Source organism: Elephas maximus, chromosome 24, assembly GCF_024166365.1.
Source record: "Elephas maximus indicus isolate mEleMax1 chromosome 24, mEleMax1 primary haplotype, whole genome shotgun sequence".
NCBI lineage: Eukaryota > Metazoa > Chordata > Mammalia > Proboscidea > Elephantidae > Elephas > Elephas maximus.
The window spans coordinates 32777403-32797233 of NC_064842.1; the positions used below are offsets into that span (position 1 = coordinate 32777403).

Here is a 19831-nt window from a genome sequence, read left to right on the forward strand (position 1 = left end):
AAATCAGCTGCCATGTCACGTATGGCCCTGTGGGGCGGGGCGGGGGGGCCTGTGGCAAGAAACTGAGGCCTTCTGCTAATAGCCACATTATTGAGCTTGGAAATGTGTCTTCCAGCCCCAGTCGAGCCCTCAGATGATGCAGCCCAGCCTATATCTTTCTGCTTTCTTTTTGGGAGGAGGGAGTTTTTTATTTTTATTGTGGTAAAATATATTTTTTTTAATTTTGCTTTTTAACCATTTTAAGTTTACATTAATTACATTCATCATGTTGCACTACCATCACCACTATTGTTTCCCAGTTTTTCATCACCCCAAACAGAAACTCAGTATCTCTTGAGCAATAATGTCCCATTCCACCCTCCCTTAAGTCCCTGGTAACCACTAATAATCTATTCAAGATATTTCATATAAGCGGGATCATATAATATTTGTCCTTTTGTGTCTCACTTATTTCACTCAGCATAATGTTTGCAAGGTTCATTCATGTGTATAACATGCATCAGACCTTCATTTCTCTTTATGGCTGAATAATATGGCATCATGTGGATATACCATCTTTTTTTATTCATTCATCTGTTGATGGACACTTGGGTTGTTTCCACCTTTTGGCTATTGTGAATAGTGCTGCAATGAACACTGATGTACAAGTGTCTGTTTGTGTCCTTGCTTTCAAGTCTTCCAGCAGTGGAATTGCTGAGTCATAAGGCAATTCTATGTTTAACCTTTTGAGGAACTATCAAATTGTTTTCCACAGCCAGCTGCATCATTTTAAAATAGCCACCAGCAATGCATGAGGGTTCCAGTTTCTCTTCATTCTCACCAATACTTGTGTTTTTTCTAATAGACCCCGGCCTATATCTTCATGATAACCTCGTAGGAGACCCTGAGCCAGAACAAGCCAGCTAAGCTGCTCCTGGATTCCTAACTCTCAGAAACTGTGTGAAATAATAAACGTTCATTGTTTCAAGTTGCTAAGCTTTGGGGTGATTTGTTACACAGCAAAAGATAACTAATAGGGATACATGCCAGTTCGAGTCTGGGTCTTAAGAAATTAGAAACTTCCATTTCCTGTCCCTTGGAACCTAGCAGACATGCTGTAAGGAAGACAACCTAGCTATAGAGAAGTCCCCACATAGAGGAACCAACAGCCAAATCAGCTTGCCAGTCACATGAGTGAGCTATCTGGGAAGTGGGCTCTCCAGCCCCAGTTGAGCCACCCCTGCTGTCCCTGTCACAACTTGCTCAAACTGAAAATCCAGGAGCAAAAGAAATGATTGTGTTGTTTTAAGTTGCTAAGTAGTAAGGTGGTTTCTTACAAAGCAATAGATAATCAGAACAGACTTTGGGGCGCTGCTGTAACAAAACACTAAAATATAAGGCAATGGCTTTGGTTCCAGGTGGCAGGCAGAAGCCTAATGGGACTCTAGGAAGTGTGAGTGGAGTCTAAGGGGCCTCAAGGCGATGTCAGTGAAGGCTCAAAGGGGAGTAAGAAACACTTTATTAGAAACCAATGGAAAGGGGGCCCTTGTAACGTAATGGCAGAAAGTTTGGCAACATTATCAGCTGAGGTAATGTAGAAAAGAGCTCCTAACGAACTGGATGGTGTAGCCAAGGAGATTTCCAGGCAATGTACGGAAGTGCCGGCTGGCTTCTTCTCACTGTCTATGGTAAAATGCAGAGGAGAATGCAGTTAAATAATAAACTGTTAAATATAAAGGACTTGCTGGGTTTGAAAATAAAACTGTTCCTTATTCCCAGCCTCTCCAGATGGCGAGTGGTTCTCAAATTAAGAACGAGCTTCAGACCATAGATTAAACCCAGGATGGGTCTATAAGATCTAAAACAGTGATGATGGTAGGATCTTTCAGACGGGCAAAAGGCCCTCTAACAATCTTAAGGGTACACCTTAAGATCCTCTGCATTCCTTGAAGAATCTTAAGGACATTGCCCTCAGCATTCTCACATGGAGCCCAAAATAAAGAAGGGCTTCTCTTGAAGAGGACTGTGATTGTGCTTTTCTCTAATGGGCTGAGAATACGAAAATAGGTCAGTCAGGAGTCTAAGGGCAGTGCCTTTGCCCTCCTCTGGCTCTTCTTGCTTTGGGGTTTATCTCACAAGGAAACGGAAACGGTATTAAGTACAGAAGTTGCAAAAGAATGACAACCACCCTGCCGCCAGTACAGCCAGGGGGCAGAGCCCAGTAACCGAAAGGCTGTTTACCAAAGGTCCTAAAGAGTTACCAGGAAATAGGGAGACCCAGAGATGAGTCCCAATACAGTTCACTCAGGTCATCACTCACGCCGTTGGCCCCCACCAAGTTTCTCAGCCGATCAGAGCTAAAGCAGAAAGCCCAGGCCCCATATACAATACAGCATCTTCAAATGTTTCCCCAGGATTCTGAGAAGGCATGATTCAAATGGGAGTGAGGGCGATCTCTGCTGCCTGAATTATACATCTCCTCCCCTGGGCTTAATAAAGACACATCCACCTGTATTCCTGGAAAAGATGTACTGATGAAGCAAGGCAAAAACTCTAACTCAGAAGCAAGATTGTGTTCAATCTTTCTTTTTTTTCTCTTAGCAAATGGGGCCATAATTCCAAGTAAATGGCATGTGAAGCTGTTAAGAGCCAGGCCCCACATTCACAGTTCTATGTTCTGCTGTTTGTAAATAATCCACGCTACTGCACCAGGGACCAAATTGCTCGTTAGCTGCCAACATTAGTTGTTTAATGATCTGAGGAGCAGAAGCTGCCAATTATTGTATTCCTTTTTTAAATGCCATTTAAAACCCATACATGTAATTATTTTACCTTTTTGTTAAATTTTTATGATTCTTCTGAAGTTGACAAAGATGATGCAACCTATAAAACTCAGAGAATATTTTGCGGCTGTCATTATGTAACTGGGCTAAAAAGCTTTATATCATGAACTATGCAGAGACCTGGACTCTAGGCCCTGATCTGCCCCCACTTAGCTAACTGAATAAACTTAACCAAAGGACACACCCCACAGCCTCAATCTGCCTACCCGTTCATTGGGATGCCAGCACCTTTCCCACGTCCCCAGGACAGCTGTTGCGAAAAATCAAACAACAAATGCAGAGGACTGTTTAAAAGCACTATTCAGATGAAAAGTTAAGACGCTATTTTCAGAGACTCTTGTTCCAACCTACTAATTAACAGAAAAATATGTCCCTTAATAACTTCCAATTTAAAGAGGGAATATGACCTCGTACGAGTGCTCCAAGTTCTATGGCTAGATTGTTAAACTGAGTACATCAACTTGCCTCATGGTATAATGATATTAACAATACCCAATAATCCTCAGCGAGCATCTATAGATCCCAACATACATAATGCCTTTTAAATATACGCTAGAATTTTACAGCACACAAAGTAAATCCAGTCTCTAAACTATTTAACGAAGGGAACTGGAAGCCCCAAATATGGGACCTAACCAAATAAATTATTTTACATTGTGTGTGTGTATGTATGTATTTTTAAGAGTCTTATCCATCCTCTTTGGAAACCCTGGTGGCATAGTGGTTAAGAGTTCCGCTGCTAACCAAAAGTTCTGCAGTTCAAATTAACCAGACACTCCTCAGAAACCGTATGGGGCAGTTCTACTCCTTCCTATAGGGTCCCTATGAATCCGAATCGACTCAATGGCAATGTGTGTGTGTGTGTTTTTTTAATCCATCCTTTTACTGTATGAGAAAACCATGTTGCCCATCTATTCCATGGGTATACAATGAAACTTCCCTGAAAAGTTTTTGAGATGTCTGAATATGACATAAAAAAAAAAAATGACATAAGCCAGCGGTAAAATGTTAATCAAAGACAAAACACCAATGGAGTAATGGCTCTCATTATTTTAGTTCTACTGCTTCAGCGCTTTTCTTGTTTCCAGTTACCTGATATGGCAAGCATTTTGGCTTCAAGCAATGCCGGCAGTTGGGCTTCAATATCACTAACTTTCTTCCTCAGGGTCCTGCAGAGTCTCTCACTCATACACACCTAGAGGGAGAAGGACAGCCATGAATTATCATGTATTCAGGTAAAAATCAAAAGGCAACGGAGCAGCCAGGTCAGGGATTCTGACTTTGTAAGTAGATAAGAGAGATGGCAAAGAGTAACTTGAGGAGCTTCACCCCTCCCTCCTAGGATGGCTATGATCAGAAAAATGGAAAATAACATGTGCTGGTAAGGATGCGGAGAAATTGGAACCTTGGTGCATGGCTGGTGAGGATGTAGAATGGTGCAGCTGTTATGGAAAACAGTTTGGTGGTTCCTCAAAAAGTTAAACATAGAATTACCTTATGGCTCAGCAATTCCATTCCTAGGTATATAACCAAGAGACTCGGAAAGCGGAGACTCAGGCAGATACTTGTACACCAATGTTCATGGCAGCAACACTATTCATAATAGCCAAAAGGTGGAAACAATCCACGTGTCCACCAAGAGATGAGGTGATTAAAAAAGGCAGTATGTCCACACAATGGAATATTATTCAGCCATAAAGACAAATAAAATTCTGATACATGTTATGACATGGATGAACCTTGCAAACATAATGCTGAGTGAAATAAGTCAGACACAAAAGGACAAATATTTTATGATCCCACTTATATGAAATATCTAGAACACACAAATGTGTAGAGACAAAAGATTATCAGCAGTTACAGGTCTGGGGGAAAGAAGAAATGGGGAGTTGTTGCTCAAGGAGTACTGAGTTTCCATTCGGGGTGACAAAAAAATTTGGAAAGGGATTATGATATAGTAGCATAACATGGTGAATGTAATTAACGTCACTGAATTGTCCACTTAAAAATGGTTAAAATGACAAATGTTTTGTTACATATATTTTACCACGATAATTTTTTTTTCATTTAAAATGTAAGCAGTGCAATAAAAAAGAAAGAAGAGAAGAAAATGGAAAAGGAAAAAAAAAATAAACGGGAATAAACTAAAGCAAGCATGGACATCTTCCAAGCATAGGTCTTTATATCTTTTCACCACACCAGAACACAACACTGATGTAATGTTGCAAACACAACAGAGAAGAACCAAAATTAAAATCACCTCTTCCACCTTCCCCACCCTCAGGGCCTTTGCACTCTTATTCACTCAGTCTGAACACTCTTGCCCCAGGTAGCTCAGCTCTCTTACTTCCTTCAGGGTTCCTCTAAAATGTGACCTGGGAAGAAAGGCCCAGTAACCTCTCTGGATCCTCCCTCCCCTTTCCCCTTGCCCTACTTTATTTTTTCCATAACCTCCTCTCCAGCTAACACACTGTTTGTATTTATTCATTTGTTTTTATATTATCTCACTCTCCACTAGAACATCTACAAGCTCTATGTAAAAAAAAAAAAAAAAATTTTTTTTTTTTTTTCTATGTAAGCAGGGACTTTTTGCTTGGTGCCTGGAGTAAAAAAACCATTGCCCTGGAGTCCAGTGCCTGGAGTAGCAGGCAGCAAATAAACATATGAATGAATTAATGGCCATGGGAATCAGAGAGCTTAAGTTCAATTAACTTCTTTAGTAGAAGCTGTTTAGTGAAACTTTGAGGGTAGATAGATACTTGCTGGCAAGCCACGTTCGAAAGTACAGACGTAAATCTAAGACAGGTTTGCAGGTTTTATCATTTATTTTTTCATGACACCTCAAACAATTCCTATATTTGCTTTCGCTTTTTCAAAAATAGCAAAATTCTTAAATCCCAGTTTCTTTTTCCAAATCCCTTTAGCTGTCTTTTATTTTGAGACTAAAACATCAATTTTTTTCTTTTGCTTAAGGCTAAAACCTCACATTCAATTGTTACCTCAACTCAGATTAATGAGCTTCCCAGAAAAACTCCCGTTCAATAAAAGCATACAGCACAGACGTTAATAAGAATGAGTACATCTATAAAGATATTTTGGGATGATCCACAAAAGATGCTACCTAGAAACATCACTCTTTTTTTGCTAAAAATCTTGAGATTCCATCCAAGAACAAACTTGATCCAGATGGGTTCACAGAGCCCAAAGAAAATATAATATTTAATTTCCCCAGAACAATCTAGATCTTGCTAGACACCATCAACTTTATTGTTCTGTTTATCTCAGACTGAAACTGAGTTTATATTTAGAATCAAAGCAGACCTCAAACACCCTGCCTAAAACACTCCATTATTTCTCAAAGAAAATATAATATTTAATTTCCCCAGAACAATCTAGATCTTGCTAGACACCATCAACTTTACTGATTTGCTTATCTCAGACTGAAATTGAGTTTATATTTAGAATCAAAGCAGACCTCAAACACCCTGCCTAAAACACTCCATTATTTCTCCCGTGGACCTACTTATACATCTGCTTTTCCATTGTTGTTGTATTTAGTTGCTTTCAAAAGTGAATTCCAGCTTATGGCAACCCCATGTGTACAGAGTACAACCGTGCTCTATAGGGTTTTCAAGGATGTGTTCTTTCAGAAGCACATTGATAAGCCTGTCTCCCAAGGTGCCTCTGGGTGGGTTGAACTGACAAACTTTCAACTAGTTGTCAGACACTTAACCATCTGTGCCACCAAGGGATTCTTCTTTTCCATTAAGTGGCTGTAATTTTCCAACATTCTGTATAAAACTCACTCTCTGGATCAAGATGAGAGTTTGGTAGCCTCTAAACCAAAGCTTGTACGAGTGGTGTTGAGTGTCCACATGTCCAAAGTGATTCATTTTGAGACTCTTTCAACAGTCCTGAGATTTGTCAGTGTGTCAGAACTGGGAGTTAAAATGAAAATGTTCTAGACACCTTACCCACAGCACTACGTCTCGGTTTAGTTCAATGTCTGATAACTGGCCATTCTCACCCATCTGAGAATATCACTGGAAGAGTGAGGACATTTCCATTAACGCTGTAACATCAGCCATAATTCTTACGTCTCATCCAATTTATGTCCAGTATTTCTGACTTTAGTTTGTTAATCATAATTGGGTCAGTTTCTCCTTTGTTGAGCAAATCTATCCTTCAAGCTATCACCATTAATATAAAACAACCTTTATAAATCTTCTTATTAAATTGCAATGTACATTCTTTCAGGAACTACTGGATGTAATCTAATATCTACCATTCTCCAGATATTCCATTTATTTCCAACTATTTCTTCCATCTCATTTATCCCTTAAGGACCTCTGGTTTGGGTAACCAAACTCAAAGAAATGTAATAAATGGAAGGAAGGTTCCATCTCTCTGATCTAAATATCTAACACACTAAAGAAAAAAGCTGAGCCAAGCTAAGTCTTTCATCTCAAGATCACCAGCCAACCTAGACCACAGTGTAGAGAAAGCTGGTTTTGGGGGGTTTGTTTTTGTTTATTTGTTTTTCATGATTGGGTAGTTTTGTTTTAATTCTCTGTAAACTAATATGTCTCAGCATCTCTTCTCTAATGCTTTCTCTCCTCAGCCCTCTCTCCATCACACACACTCATATACATGCACATGGACATGCCCACCTAGATACATACGTACACACCTCAGAAAATCTGCATCCCCTTTTTGTTTCCAAATAAAATTGAACACTAAGCAACTCATTACCAAATGGAGCTTTTACATTTGCATCTTAAAATCCAAGGCATGAGTCCCTTAATCTTATAAAGATGCAAAATAATTATAATATTTTTGTAAATGCACTAGAAAAGGTATGCAGACACAACAAACCACTTCTGGTATTTGGGCAAATTCAAAGATCTTTAACAGTAGCTGGAGATTATCACCAAATCCCACTATTGTATGTATGGGGTTTATGTGTGCCTGCACAATATAGAATATCATATAAAATACACACACATACAAATACCATCTATGTTATGTAACACACACAACTGTATACTCACTGCAAATACACAGACTCACCCATTACACACAGTGTGTGTTCTGAAGATATCAACCAATCCAAACCCAAGGGAGTTCTCTCATCTTTTAATTCCACACTTGATAAAATATAAATGGCACATACAGCAAAAAAAAGAGGAGAAGGAATACCACTACCACTCCCCTCTATCCAGGAGCTTTTGTCCCTCCCCAGCTCTCCACTGGCTCTGCTTAAAAAAGGTGAGGGTAATTGACATCAATAGGGCCATGAGCACTTGTTGGCAGCATCACTGTGATTTCTAAGGCAGAAATGCAGGCTCTGCTCTCTAGCACTTCCTCTCCCGCTTCACATAACAAAATGGATAAGCCAAGTCAGAGTCTCCCTTGTCCCTGCAGTTGCTGTCTTAGTCATCTAGTGCTGCTAAAACAGAAATGACACAAGTGGATGGCTTTAACAAAGAGAAATTTATCTCCTCACAGTAAAGTAGGCTAAAAGTCCAAATTCAGGGCGTCAGCTCCAAGAGAAGACTTTCTCTGTTGACCATCTCATCAATCTTCCCCCAGACTAGGAACTTCTCTGTGCAGGAACCCCGGGTCCGAAGGATGCACTCTGCTTTCAGCACTGCTTTCTTGGTGGTAGGAGGTCCCCAACTCTCTCCTTGCTTCCCTTTCCTATTTATCTCTTGAGAGATAAAAGATGGTGCAGGCCACACCCCAGGAAAACTCCCTTTACAATGGATCGGGGATGTGACCTTAGTAATTGTGTTGCAATCCCACCCTCATCCTAAAATAAAATTACAATCACAAAATGGAGGACAACCACACAATACTGGGAATCATGGCCCAGCCAAATTGATACACACATTTTAGGGGTGACATAATTCAATCCATGACAGTTGAGCAGGGCAAACAAGGTCCTAAGATGCAGATTTGAGGAAGGAGGGAGGGGATTGAAGTCCTGCTCCAAGCATAGCCCCTTAACCCGGTTCTGCATGTGGAGCCAGGTCCTCGCCCAGCTCTGTGTAAGCAGCACTTTGAGCCTCATCCTGCTCTTACTTTCTGGGTGAATGGGCTTGGGAAGCTCTCAGGGACAGCAGAACAGATGTCAAGCATTCCCAGGTCCCTGGCCACAAAGCCATCTTATTGGCACCAAAGTTCGCTCATATTCCTAATAAGAAATTCGTCTTGTTCTCAGGGTATAATTGTCCATCAAACTTACTGCTCCATCAGCCCTATGGAGTGGTTCTGTTCTATGACACACTGGACCACTACGAGTCAGAATTGTCTCGATGGCAACCAACAACAAATGGCAACCAACAACAACAGGCCTTGTGGTGGTGAGAGGGGCTATCCTGAGACCTAGTCTGTTCCTGCCACAACTCCCCTCCCCCAAGTCCTCTTGAAGCCAAGGGGAACCCATCAAAGTTGGTGGAAGATAATCTTAAAGCTGACTGCCTAATAAAGACAAAGCTCTCTAACAGGAAAAAAAAAAAATTTAATGCTCTGTGATGTGTAGCAAAACCATTGAGTGCTGTTTTCAGAATTGTATTAGATAAAAAAAAAAAAAAAAAAAAACCTGAGAAAACGGCCAGAGTAACTGTCGACATTTTTTGCCAACAGTACACCCCCAACTTAAGCTTAGCTGTAGTGATGTGCAGATTCTCGATCTGTCTCCCTGATCTGGGAGACATGGCCAGTGGGAGCTCTGCTGCTTTACTCTCTGGTCATCAACCTATTCTTTTTACATTTTGACCATCTTATCTTGGACTCCTTGGTTCCAAGCCCTAATGCAATTAATTCATGATTCATGCCCAGTTCTCTGCCAAAAAATTTACTGTAGATGTAATAACTGAGAGTAATTACTACTACTTCACAGTTGTCAATAACTCAGTCTGGTGTAACTATCTCTACAGGGAAGAGAATTTGTTTTGTTAAGTGAGGTTATTCTAACTAACCAAGGTGTTGACTATATAATTTCATTGACTGCATGCTCTCAGGGAATGGTGAGGAAGTGTGCTATCCCTATGCAAACCAGGGTCCTGGTATAAAAGTATGAATGGCAGGTAAAATAGGCAAAATGATTCTCAAGTCAAATGAAAAAACACTAAAAAACAAAAACAATCACTTGCTACAGTATTTTCTTGTTTGTGAAGAACTGAACCCTGCTCTCCTGGGAGGAAAAGTAATGAATTACAACATCCCGAAAGTCTTTTTAGGCAAAGGCATTCAACTGTTCACAGCAGCAGGCCCTTCCCATTTCCTAAAAGTGACAGCTCTTTCTGGAAAAAAAAAAAAAATCCATTTCCAGGATGATCGCAAGGGAGAACTGCGAGCACTGGGAGCAGCCCTTGCACTTGGCTTTATAAAATCCACGTCGCACTCAGGAGTTGGGCTTTCTGTGATTTAGACATGAAAGTAAGTCACAAAAAAATGTTCAAGACATACTTTAAAAATGGGAGTGTAAAGGTACTTACCTTAGCAGCGATTTCTTTAAGGGACAAGCTGAGGGATCTTATCCTTTCCTGGAGGCTAGAAGAATTAAAAAGAGAACATTGGCCTTCTTGGGCAAGCACAGTTGGATACTAGCACGCATAGAACAGGAGCACAGTGAACAGGGAGCCCTCCGCCAGCCAAATGGCTGAAGAAGAGCAGTGGGAAAGATGGTGCCAAACCAATCCCCTCTGAATGTGAAATTTATGTGGTGCTGGGAAGTAGATTCTCCTCCCTAATTACGCTTTCCTGAAAAAAAAAAAAAAAAATGCTTTCCTGAAGCTAGTATTAAAATTTGTTATCATTCCCAGAGTGCACATCTACTGATAGAGGAAGGAACAACCCAGATGGGCTCCTGGCAACAAAGGATTAAAATTGGTGTTCTGTAACCACCTTCTTAGAAGGAACTGTCTACCCAGGGTACTGTTTCCCAGGCAGGCAATCAAATATTCTCTATATAAGTACACTGTGCAATTCGCCAAATATTTACTGAGTACCTTCTGCATTTAGCATTGAGGCAGAGTGTATAGAAGATATACATTTAAATTCTATCTAAAATAGCACCCCCTTACACTTTAGGCTTTTGCCTGCTTCATTTTTCTCTAAAGCACCATTCACTCTTGATATATTCACTCATTCATGTAATTTCACAAAGTCAACAACCGTCTGTTTAGTTCACTCCTACAACCTCAATGCTTAAAACAATTCCTGGCGCTTATTAGTAAACACTCAGTAGCTAGAAAATAGATCAATGAATGAATAAAATCTACCTCAGGCTCAGATCTTATTTTCAAAGAGGTTGTTATCTAGTGGAGGAGAAACACAGGCAGACAACCAACTATAGTATAAAGCAAGATGAAGGAATTACTATCAGAGGAATAGAAACCAAATGCTAAGAGAAAACTGCTGCATAAACACTGTCACAGGCAGAATATTGTCTCCAAGTGAGCAATAGAGACGATAATTTGTGTGGCAATTTAGTAACCAGGGGCATGGTAGGAAGGCTCCCTGGAAGAGGTAGAAAGTGAACCAAGCCTCAAAGGAAAAAGGAGGAAGGATGAGATTCCAGGGAGAGGTGAATCTAACAGAACCCAACAGTTCCCCTGGGTGTGCTGTGAGAGATAAAGCTAATAGGGGCACGAGTATTTCTGCAAGAGAGAAGAGAAGGATAGAGGTGGGGACCTACCTATGACTGTAATGTTTATTTTTTGTTTATTTACTTAGAGAAAGAGAACCGCAGTAAATATGGCGGAAGTGTTAATGTTGATTTAATCTGGGTGACAGGCAGATGAGTATCTGTTAGATTTTCAGTATGTTTGGAATATTTATCATTAAAAATCATTTTTAAAGGAATATCAAGGGTAAGCTACGGTCAGTTCTGGATGCAAGGCTAAGGCGTTCCCACAGGCAATGGGAAATCACTCAATGTTCAAGCAGAAGTACACAAGGAAAGAAACGTTTTTTCTGGAAAATTGGTCAGGCAGCATCGTGAGAGATGATTGGAGGAAAGACTGAATGTAACAAAACCAGGCAGGCACCTTCAGCAATAATCCAGTTGTAAGGTCCAAGGGCTTCACTAAAAGCAAAAGAAAGAGGACGCAGGGCAGGATACAGGTTTGGGAGAAAAGATGGTCCATTTCCAGGAAAAAAGTCTACCATTGCTACCATGGGCAAAGTGCGATGACAGTGGCAGAGAAAGTGCAAAGCCAGATCAGGGATTCTGCAGACACGTGCCCAATGGTGACTGCTGCAGTTCAGAGAGGTGCCAGTTCCCGAAGAAAAAAGATAAAGCGAGAAGAGCAAGGGGTCAAGGACCAAACCAGGGAGATACCCACTAAAGAAAGAAGACTCTCTGTCATGGATTGAATTGTGTCCCCCAAAAATATGTGTCAACTTCGTTAGGCCATGATTCCCAGTATTGTGCGGCTGTTCTCCATTTTGTGATTGTAATTTTGTTAAAGAGGATTAGGGCAGGATTGTAACACCCCTAGTAGGGTCACATCCCTGATCTAATGTAAAGGGAGTTTCCCTAGGGTGTGGCCTGCACACCTTTTTATTTTACAAGAGATAAAATGAAAGGGAAGCAGCAGAGAAAGGGGGACCTCATGCCACCAAGAAAGCAGTGCTGGGAGCAGAGCCCGTCCCAAGGAGCGGGGTTCCTTCGCAAAGAAGCTCCCAGTCCTGGGGAAGATTGATGACAAGGACCTTCCTCCAGAGCCAACAAAGAAAGAAAGCCTTCCCCTGGAGCTGATGCCCTGAATTTGGACTTCTAGCCTATGAGACTGTGAAAAAATAAATTTGTCTTTGTTAAAGCCATCCACTTGTGGTATTTCTGTTATAGCAGCACTAGACGACTAAGATACTCTCCAAAGAGGAAAGAGGGAAATAAGCATGCAGTGGGGGCGCATGGAGGTATCAGAGGCCAAGTGTTTTCAAGAAGTGCTGCTGCACTGTTTGTGACAGGAAGAAACTGGAAATATCTTAGACAACTAGGAATTCAGATCTGATTCAACACTTCTCGGGTGGCTGAGATTCTGATTTTTAACAAGCTCCCAGGCTTTGTTGGTGCTGCCAGCCCAAAGATCACACTTTGAATAGCAAGGATATAGACGACATGTTCACAGAGTCAGCAGTTAACACAAAGGAGTAATAGAAGACTTGCATATCAGTGTAAACATAAACCTTCAGGGGGAAAGAAAAAAAAAAACCCTAAAAAGTCAATGAAAAACTGACTCCAGGCTCAAGGTCATTACATTCTAACTTAAAAAATCAGTTGTCTTTGAGTCCGTTGTGACTTATGGCTACAACCCCATGTGTGTCAGAGTAAAACTGTGCTCCACATGGTTTTCAATGGCTGATTTTTAGGAAGTAGATTGCCAGGATTTTCTTCTGAGGTGCCTGAGTACACCTTCAACCTTTTGGTTAGCAGCCTAGCAAGGTGTCCATCTTTACACCAGCCAGGGATTTCAAGTTCTAATTTAGGTGACTATAAAAGTCAGTAATCTTGGGTCACTTAATTTGCTCATTTATTTCACAGCAACCTTCTCAAAGTTCTAGGAAATTCAAATCGGCAAGTCCATGCACTCTCTCCTTACATCTCTGCCAAAAATTGGGAAAGGAAAGGAAGTATAAATGCAATCAAGCACTGACAGAACATCAGATGGGTGTGAGCTTGACCCTATTGCTTCTGTAATCCTTGGAATGAACACTTATCTCTGACATGAGTAATCCCTAAAATAAAAATTTAAAAATCTATACACACACACACACAAAAATCTATACACAATTTTGCCTGTTGCAATTCTGCAAACTCAGGGGTTTCAAAAGTTTCATGAACTCAAAGTTCCATTTAAAATTTTCTAAAGCAATGAAGAAAATTCATAGTCTATCACAGAAGACTTTTCCCAGAATCTGGAAAGAGGACAACAATGGCATTTTCCGATGGGTAATATGGAAATAAACTCTGTCCTTGTCCTGGGGCTCCAGTTCCCTCAGCCATCATTTACTGAGCCCCCAGCCCCTGGTGTGTGAGCCTGGAAGGGCACAGCAGGGTATGAAAAGAGCAATAAATCCATAAGGTATATGCTAAGTCTAGCTCTTCCCAGTACCCTGCTGTGCCCTTCCAGGCTCATACACCATTGCCTTAGACTTTAAGGTGGAAACCCTGGTGGTGTAGTGGTTGAGTGCTGCGGCTGTTAACCCAAGAGGTTGGCAGTTCAAATCCGCCAGGTGCTCCTTGGAAACTCTATGGGGCAGTTCTACTCTGTCCTATAGGGTCGCTATGAGTCAGAATCAACTCGATGGCACTGGGTTTGGTTTGATTTTATACCATTGGCCAGAATCCCTTAAAGTCTAAAACAAAAAACCTGAACCCACTGCCGTCGAGTTGGTTCTGACTCACAGCGACCCTATAGGACAGAGTAGAACTACCCCATAGAGTTTCCAAGCAGCACCTGGCGGACTTGAACTGCCAAGATTTAAACACTGATTTAAAGGGGAATTGAGCCACATAAGGCAATCGATTAAGAAAGTGATTGAATATGTATTTTCTTATTTTACAGCATGAAGAAACAAAATGTCTGAAAACAAAGGGTTTTTTTTTAAATAAATAATTTATCTAATACCCACCCTAGTACAGCTAATACAGTGTTAGAATTTAGTCCAACTTAGTTGATGCTGAAAACCAGTGAGAACATCTGACATCTTCATTTATTCAATCGTTCATGAATTCATTCATCCTCCAAATATCTGTTGGGCACCTAGTAAGTCAGGAATTTGGAGCATAAAGACATGGTCCTTCCTCAACCGCTTACTGTTTCTAGACGGGAAGCCAAAAAAGTGAGAAAATGTTATAGGACTAGTTAGTTCCTTGGTAAAATAGCAGCCTGCAAAAGGTCAAGTTTTCTGGGTTATCTTGGGGTGTATGTGTGCCAGGAGAAGGTGCTATAGCACAGACTGTGAACTATCAGCACTAAGCTGCCAATTTGTTAATCTGTTGTTCTTCTTCAACTGTAAGAGCTATTTTTGAATGTTATCATCACCACCAATTTGTGATTTCTGAGTATAAGCAAACTCTCTTCAATTGCAAATAACTCTGCAACTGGTGCAGGTACAGTCTAACCAAAGTCAGGCACACGTTAGATCTACTTTGAACAGAAGAGAGTTTCCCAATCTAGTTGAGTTCAACTCAAATGGAGGAGATAAGAGTTGACGAAAGACACCGCACGCAGCACCAGACTTTTCAGAATTCAGGAGTCGCCGTCTAACAGAAATTAGTCTACTGGACGGAACAATGGAAAACAATATTTGGAATTCTGCCTGGAAAATTCTAGATGCCAGCTGAATGGCAACTGGTAAATACGACGGCAGACTGGCATAGAGAGCACTGGATAGCCAGGAGAAGGACCAAGCCATTGGGATGTAGAAAAGGAGGATAGAGGGTGTCAGAGATGGGCCTGTAGTAGTCTCTGGTTTTAGGAGCAGCACCAGCTGAGTTGTTGACATCTGCTGTCCAAACTGAAAACTTTTCTTGGGCAGAAATACATTTTCCCTTGCCAGGCTCATGGGACCCCGTTCAACTAATAACTTCTTAAATACATAGTCCACAACAAAATTGAGCCTACATGAGCATTTAAAAATATAAATGGGTGTTCACCACCACACACAAAGGCTAGTTCATGCATTAACAATTAAGATAGATATATAGATAATGGGTCCACTTACCGATAACTTCTCTGACCAAAATGGCAGTACTTTTAGCTAATGCCTAAGAGTACTGCCATGGTGAATAAAAAAATAGGTCAAGCACAAAAACTAATTCAAAATGGATCAAGGACTTAAATGTTAAAGCTAAAACTATAAAGTTCTTGGAAGAAAACATAGGGGCAAAATTACGGGACTTAGTGTTTTTAGTGATTGATTACCAAATACAACAACAAGTGTACAAGCAGCAGCAGCAGAACAGATAATTGAGACCTCATGAAAATTAAATACTTATGTTCATCAAAAGATTTTGTCAAAAAAGTAAAAAGGCAACCTACACACTGGGAAAAAAACCTTTGGGTACCACATCTCTAATAAGAGTCTAATATCCAAAATACATATAAAACTTCTACCACTTAACAACAAAAAGACAAATAACCCAATCAAAAAATGGGCAAAGAACATGAACAGAAACGTCACCAAAGAGAATATTCAAGTGGCCAACAAATACATCAAATGATGCTCATTGCCATTAGCCACTGTTGTTGTTTGGTGCCCTCAAGTCCATTCCAACTCATAGCGACCCTAAAGGTCAGAGGAGAACTGTGCCACTGGGTTTCCAAGGAGCAGGTGGTGGACTCAAACTGCCAACCCTTTTGGTTAGCAGCCAATCTCTTAATCACGGCATCACCAGGGCTCTCATCAGCCATTACACAGATGCAAACCAAAACTATAATGAGATACCACCTTACTCCTACTAAAATGGCAATGATCAAAAAAGCAGAAAATAAATGTTGACAAGATGTGGGGAGATTGGACCACTCATCCATCGCTGGTGTGAGTGCAGAATAGTAAAACCGCTGTGGAAAACAGTATGACGATTCCTCAAAAAATTAGAAATAGAGCTACCACATTATCCAGCAATCTCTCTCCTAGGAATATACCCTAGGAACCTAAAAGTAGGAACATGAACAGACACATGTATGCTGATGTTCACTGCGGCACCAATAGCAAAACGATGGAAACAAAATGTGGTAGATACTATGGAATACTACATAGCCTTAAAGAAAATGAAGTCCTGATACATGCTACAACATGAATGAACCTTGAAGGCATTATGTTGAGTGGAATAAGTCAATTTCAAAAGGACAAATATTGTATGTTCTCACTTATATAAAATGACAATAAGTAAATGTATAAAAAACCAATGGTTACTTGTAGTTACCCAGGTCTGGAGGGGAAGGAAGGAGAAGGGGGATCCTCTTTGGGAAGGATTGAATTTTTGTCTACAGAGATGGAAAACTTGGCATTGACTAAGGGTTACAGTTACACAACTTGACTATTGCAACTAACATCACTAATCTGCACACCAGAATAGAAAAAGGTGGCGGGGGGGGTGAGAAAGAAAGTAATATATAGTTTAACAACAAAAACAGCAGCCACCAAAAAAAAAAAAAAAAAAGGCTATAGCTGTTGATACTACATAAATACAAATAAATACCTGATAGGATTAGTTTTCAAAGGTTTAGGGTCATGGTTTCATGAGTCTCTCCAGTCATCAGCCTAATATTGTTCATAGTTTCTGTTCTACCTCCTATTTCAGTGAATAGCACCTGGGGTCTTCAAAGTGTGTGAGCAGCCACCCAAGATACAATTGCTCTCTATTCACATAAAGCAACAGAGGAAGAAGGAGACCCAGGAATTGGTAAAGGAAATGGACTGAAGGTCCAATTGCCTCCATGAAGTAAAACCTCTTTTACCATGAGAGTGGAAGAAATGAATGGTGCCTGGCTACCATTACTGAACGTTTTGATCAAGGATCCAATAGATGGATATTGGTCAAAATGAGGAAAAAATGTGGAACAGAACTTCAAATTCTTATTGGAAACCAGACTTACTGGATATACTGAGACTGGAGGAGGCCCTGAATTTATTGCCTAGAAACAACTTTTAAGCCTTCAACTGAAACCATCCCATGAAGTCATCTTTAAACTATTTATCTCATTTAATAAATAATGTTCACCTTGAGTACTGTGCTCTTTTAAAGTATTATCTACACAAGATTAAATGGACAACAGTAACTCTAAAACACTGATGAGAACCTTAAGGGGTAGAGAGTCTAAGTTAATGGTGGTGAAACAATATAGGCAGAGTAGGGAGAAGGCTGGTACATGTTAAGTGTGTAAGTATTATCGATGGCTGTAAAAATTGCTGAATGAGTATGTTTTGTTGTGCATATTTTCACCAAAAATTAAAAAAAAAAAAAAAAAAAAGAACTAGATCAAGCACAGTCTTTCCAGGGGTTGACACAGCTCGCTGATCATGGCCTTGATCTGGCCCTATCCCAGGAAGAAAATTAGCCTCCTCTCAAATATCCATGCTAGAGGACGAAGGCAGTGATGCAGATAATTGAATGCATTGTTTTATATTTGATTTGATTTATATTTAATTTATGCTATATTACTTTTTGCAGTAGATTTACCTTCCTAATTATGTTTTGCTCAGGCTAATATTAACATTAGTTGCATCCCTGGGGTATACACAGGATGAAAACAGTGGGGGGCAGAAGGATACGAATACGATGCTAATGGTTTTCAAACTATTTTCAGTAATAGAACTATTTCAAACAAAATTTTACACAGAGCTGTAATACACACAACGGGTCATGGTAAATTTGTTCTGATTGAAGGGGGTAGAGGCTGTAAGTGACAAAGGACATCACATTGACACCCTCTCTTCATAATGCTACTGCCGTCCCACTGTGGTCTCCAAACCATAACTCCATGAGCAGGAATACAAATTGAAAACCACCGAAGTAGATGATTTATATGTTGATAAACAAGAGTGACATACACTTCAATGATTAAAACTAATCTTCATGTTTCTTTTAAGCTGGCATATTGTTAATGACAAATAAGAACTGTCCTCTCAGATCAAATTAAGCTCTACCCTGGAAATACGTAAGTTTTCCTCACAAACTAGCAGATATGTTTTAGCAAACATGTCGCACCTAATTTACTCAATGAGTGTCTTCCTTCAAAGCAATCACCCTAGGAAAAATAGAGTTAAACATTTATTAAGCACTTATTATGTGCCAGGGACTCTTCTAAATTCTTTATATCTAGGAGCTTTTTAAGTCCTCATTATAACTCTACAAAGCAGGAACTTTATTCATCCACATTTTTAGATTAAAAAAAACTCAGTCAAAGAGAGGTTTAAGTAACTTGCCCAGAGTTAACCAGCAGGAAGTAGGGGAGCTGGGCGGTAACCTAAGCAGTTTAGCTGTCTGCCCTCCTAACCACTAAACTATACTAGCTCTCCTGAGAAGCTCTGTGGTTATTCCAAAAATGTTGTCATTTTCCAAACTGATTTCTGGAATTTCTATTTTAGAACTGTGTTAAATTTATAATATAACCGGTATGATTATTTTGTAAACACACATTATTTGTTACTCGTAACTGGTGCTGAAATCGTATTATCAAAATCCATCCTCAACAAACGAAGCCTTAGAAAAGTTCAGACTATGTATGAGAATGTGCTGCCGAAAACGCAGATCAGCAATGGATGAGCCAGGAGCCAGCAGCAGTGGGAAGAGACGGAGGGTGCAGGGGCCCAAGGAAGCTATCAGGGTGAGCCAACTATTCTAGATCTTCATTGTGACAGTGGTTACACAATTGTTTATAATTACCAAGATTCATCAAACTGACACCTAAATTTGGTGAATTTCTTTGTATATGAATAATGCCCTAACAAACAAAAAACCAAAACCAAACCAAAGCACCTGCCCTTGAGTGGATTCCAACTCATGATGACCCATGTGTGCAGAGTGGAACTGTTCCATAGGGTTTTCATGGCTGTGACCTTTTGGAAGCAGATTGCTAGGCTTTTCTTCCGAGTTGCCTCTGGGTGGGTTCGACTCACCAACCTTTTGGTTAGTTGCCCAGAGCTTAACCATTTTCACCACCCAGGGACTCCTTAATAAACAAAAGAGAGGAAAAAAATTGCTGCAGATTCCGAAGGCAAACCCAGCTGAGAAATTCCAGGTATGATTTGAATAATGGAAGAGACACTGCTGGGAGAAACAAGGTGCCTGTCTTGATGATAATATTTCACGGGGTCCATAACTCCTGATGACTTTGTTCAAGAGTCAGTCCCATATCTTTGTATCATTCCTGACGTCCGACAATGGTTCAAATCTGGACTGATAGCAAAGAGGAAGAACCACTGCCTCCTGCCTCAGAGAAAAGGGTCTTCTCCCCAGGTAGAGCAGCTAGGTGTGTTTCCTTCAG

General features: G+C 40.4%; 1 protein-coding gene across 3 annotated transcripts in view; it reads right to left on the reverse strand.

Annotated features, from left to right (window-relative positions):
- Window positions 1-19831, reverse strand: part of DISC1 (DISC1 scaffold protein) — a 417270-nt gene that overhangs the window by 226749 nt on the left and 170690 nt on the right. For all 3 annotated transcript variants that reach the window (XM_049868319.1, XM_049868320.1, XM_049868321.1), the window contains exons 7-8: window positions 10325-10379; window positions 3915-4017 (exon numbers count right to left, since the gene is read on the reverse strand). In XM_049868319.1, the coding sequence (XP_049724276.1) occupies window positions 3915-4017; window positions 10325-10379 (158 nt within the window). The remainder of the gene's footprint in view (window positions 1-3914; window positions 4018-10324; window positions 10380-19831) is intronic.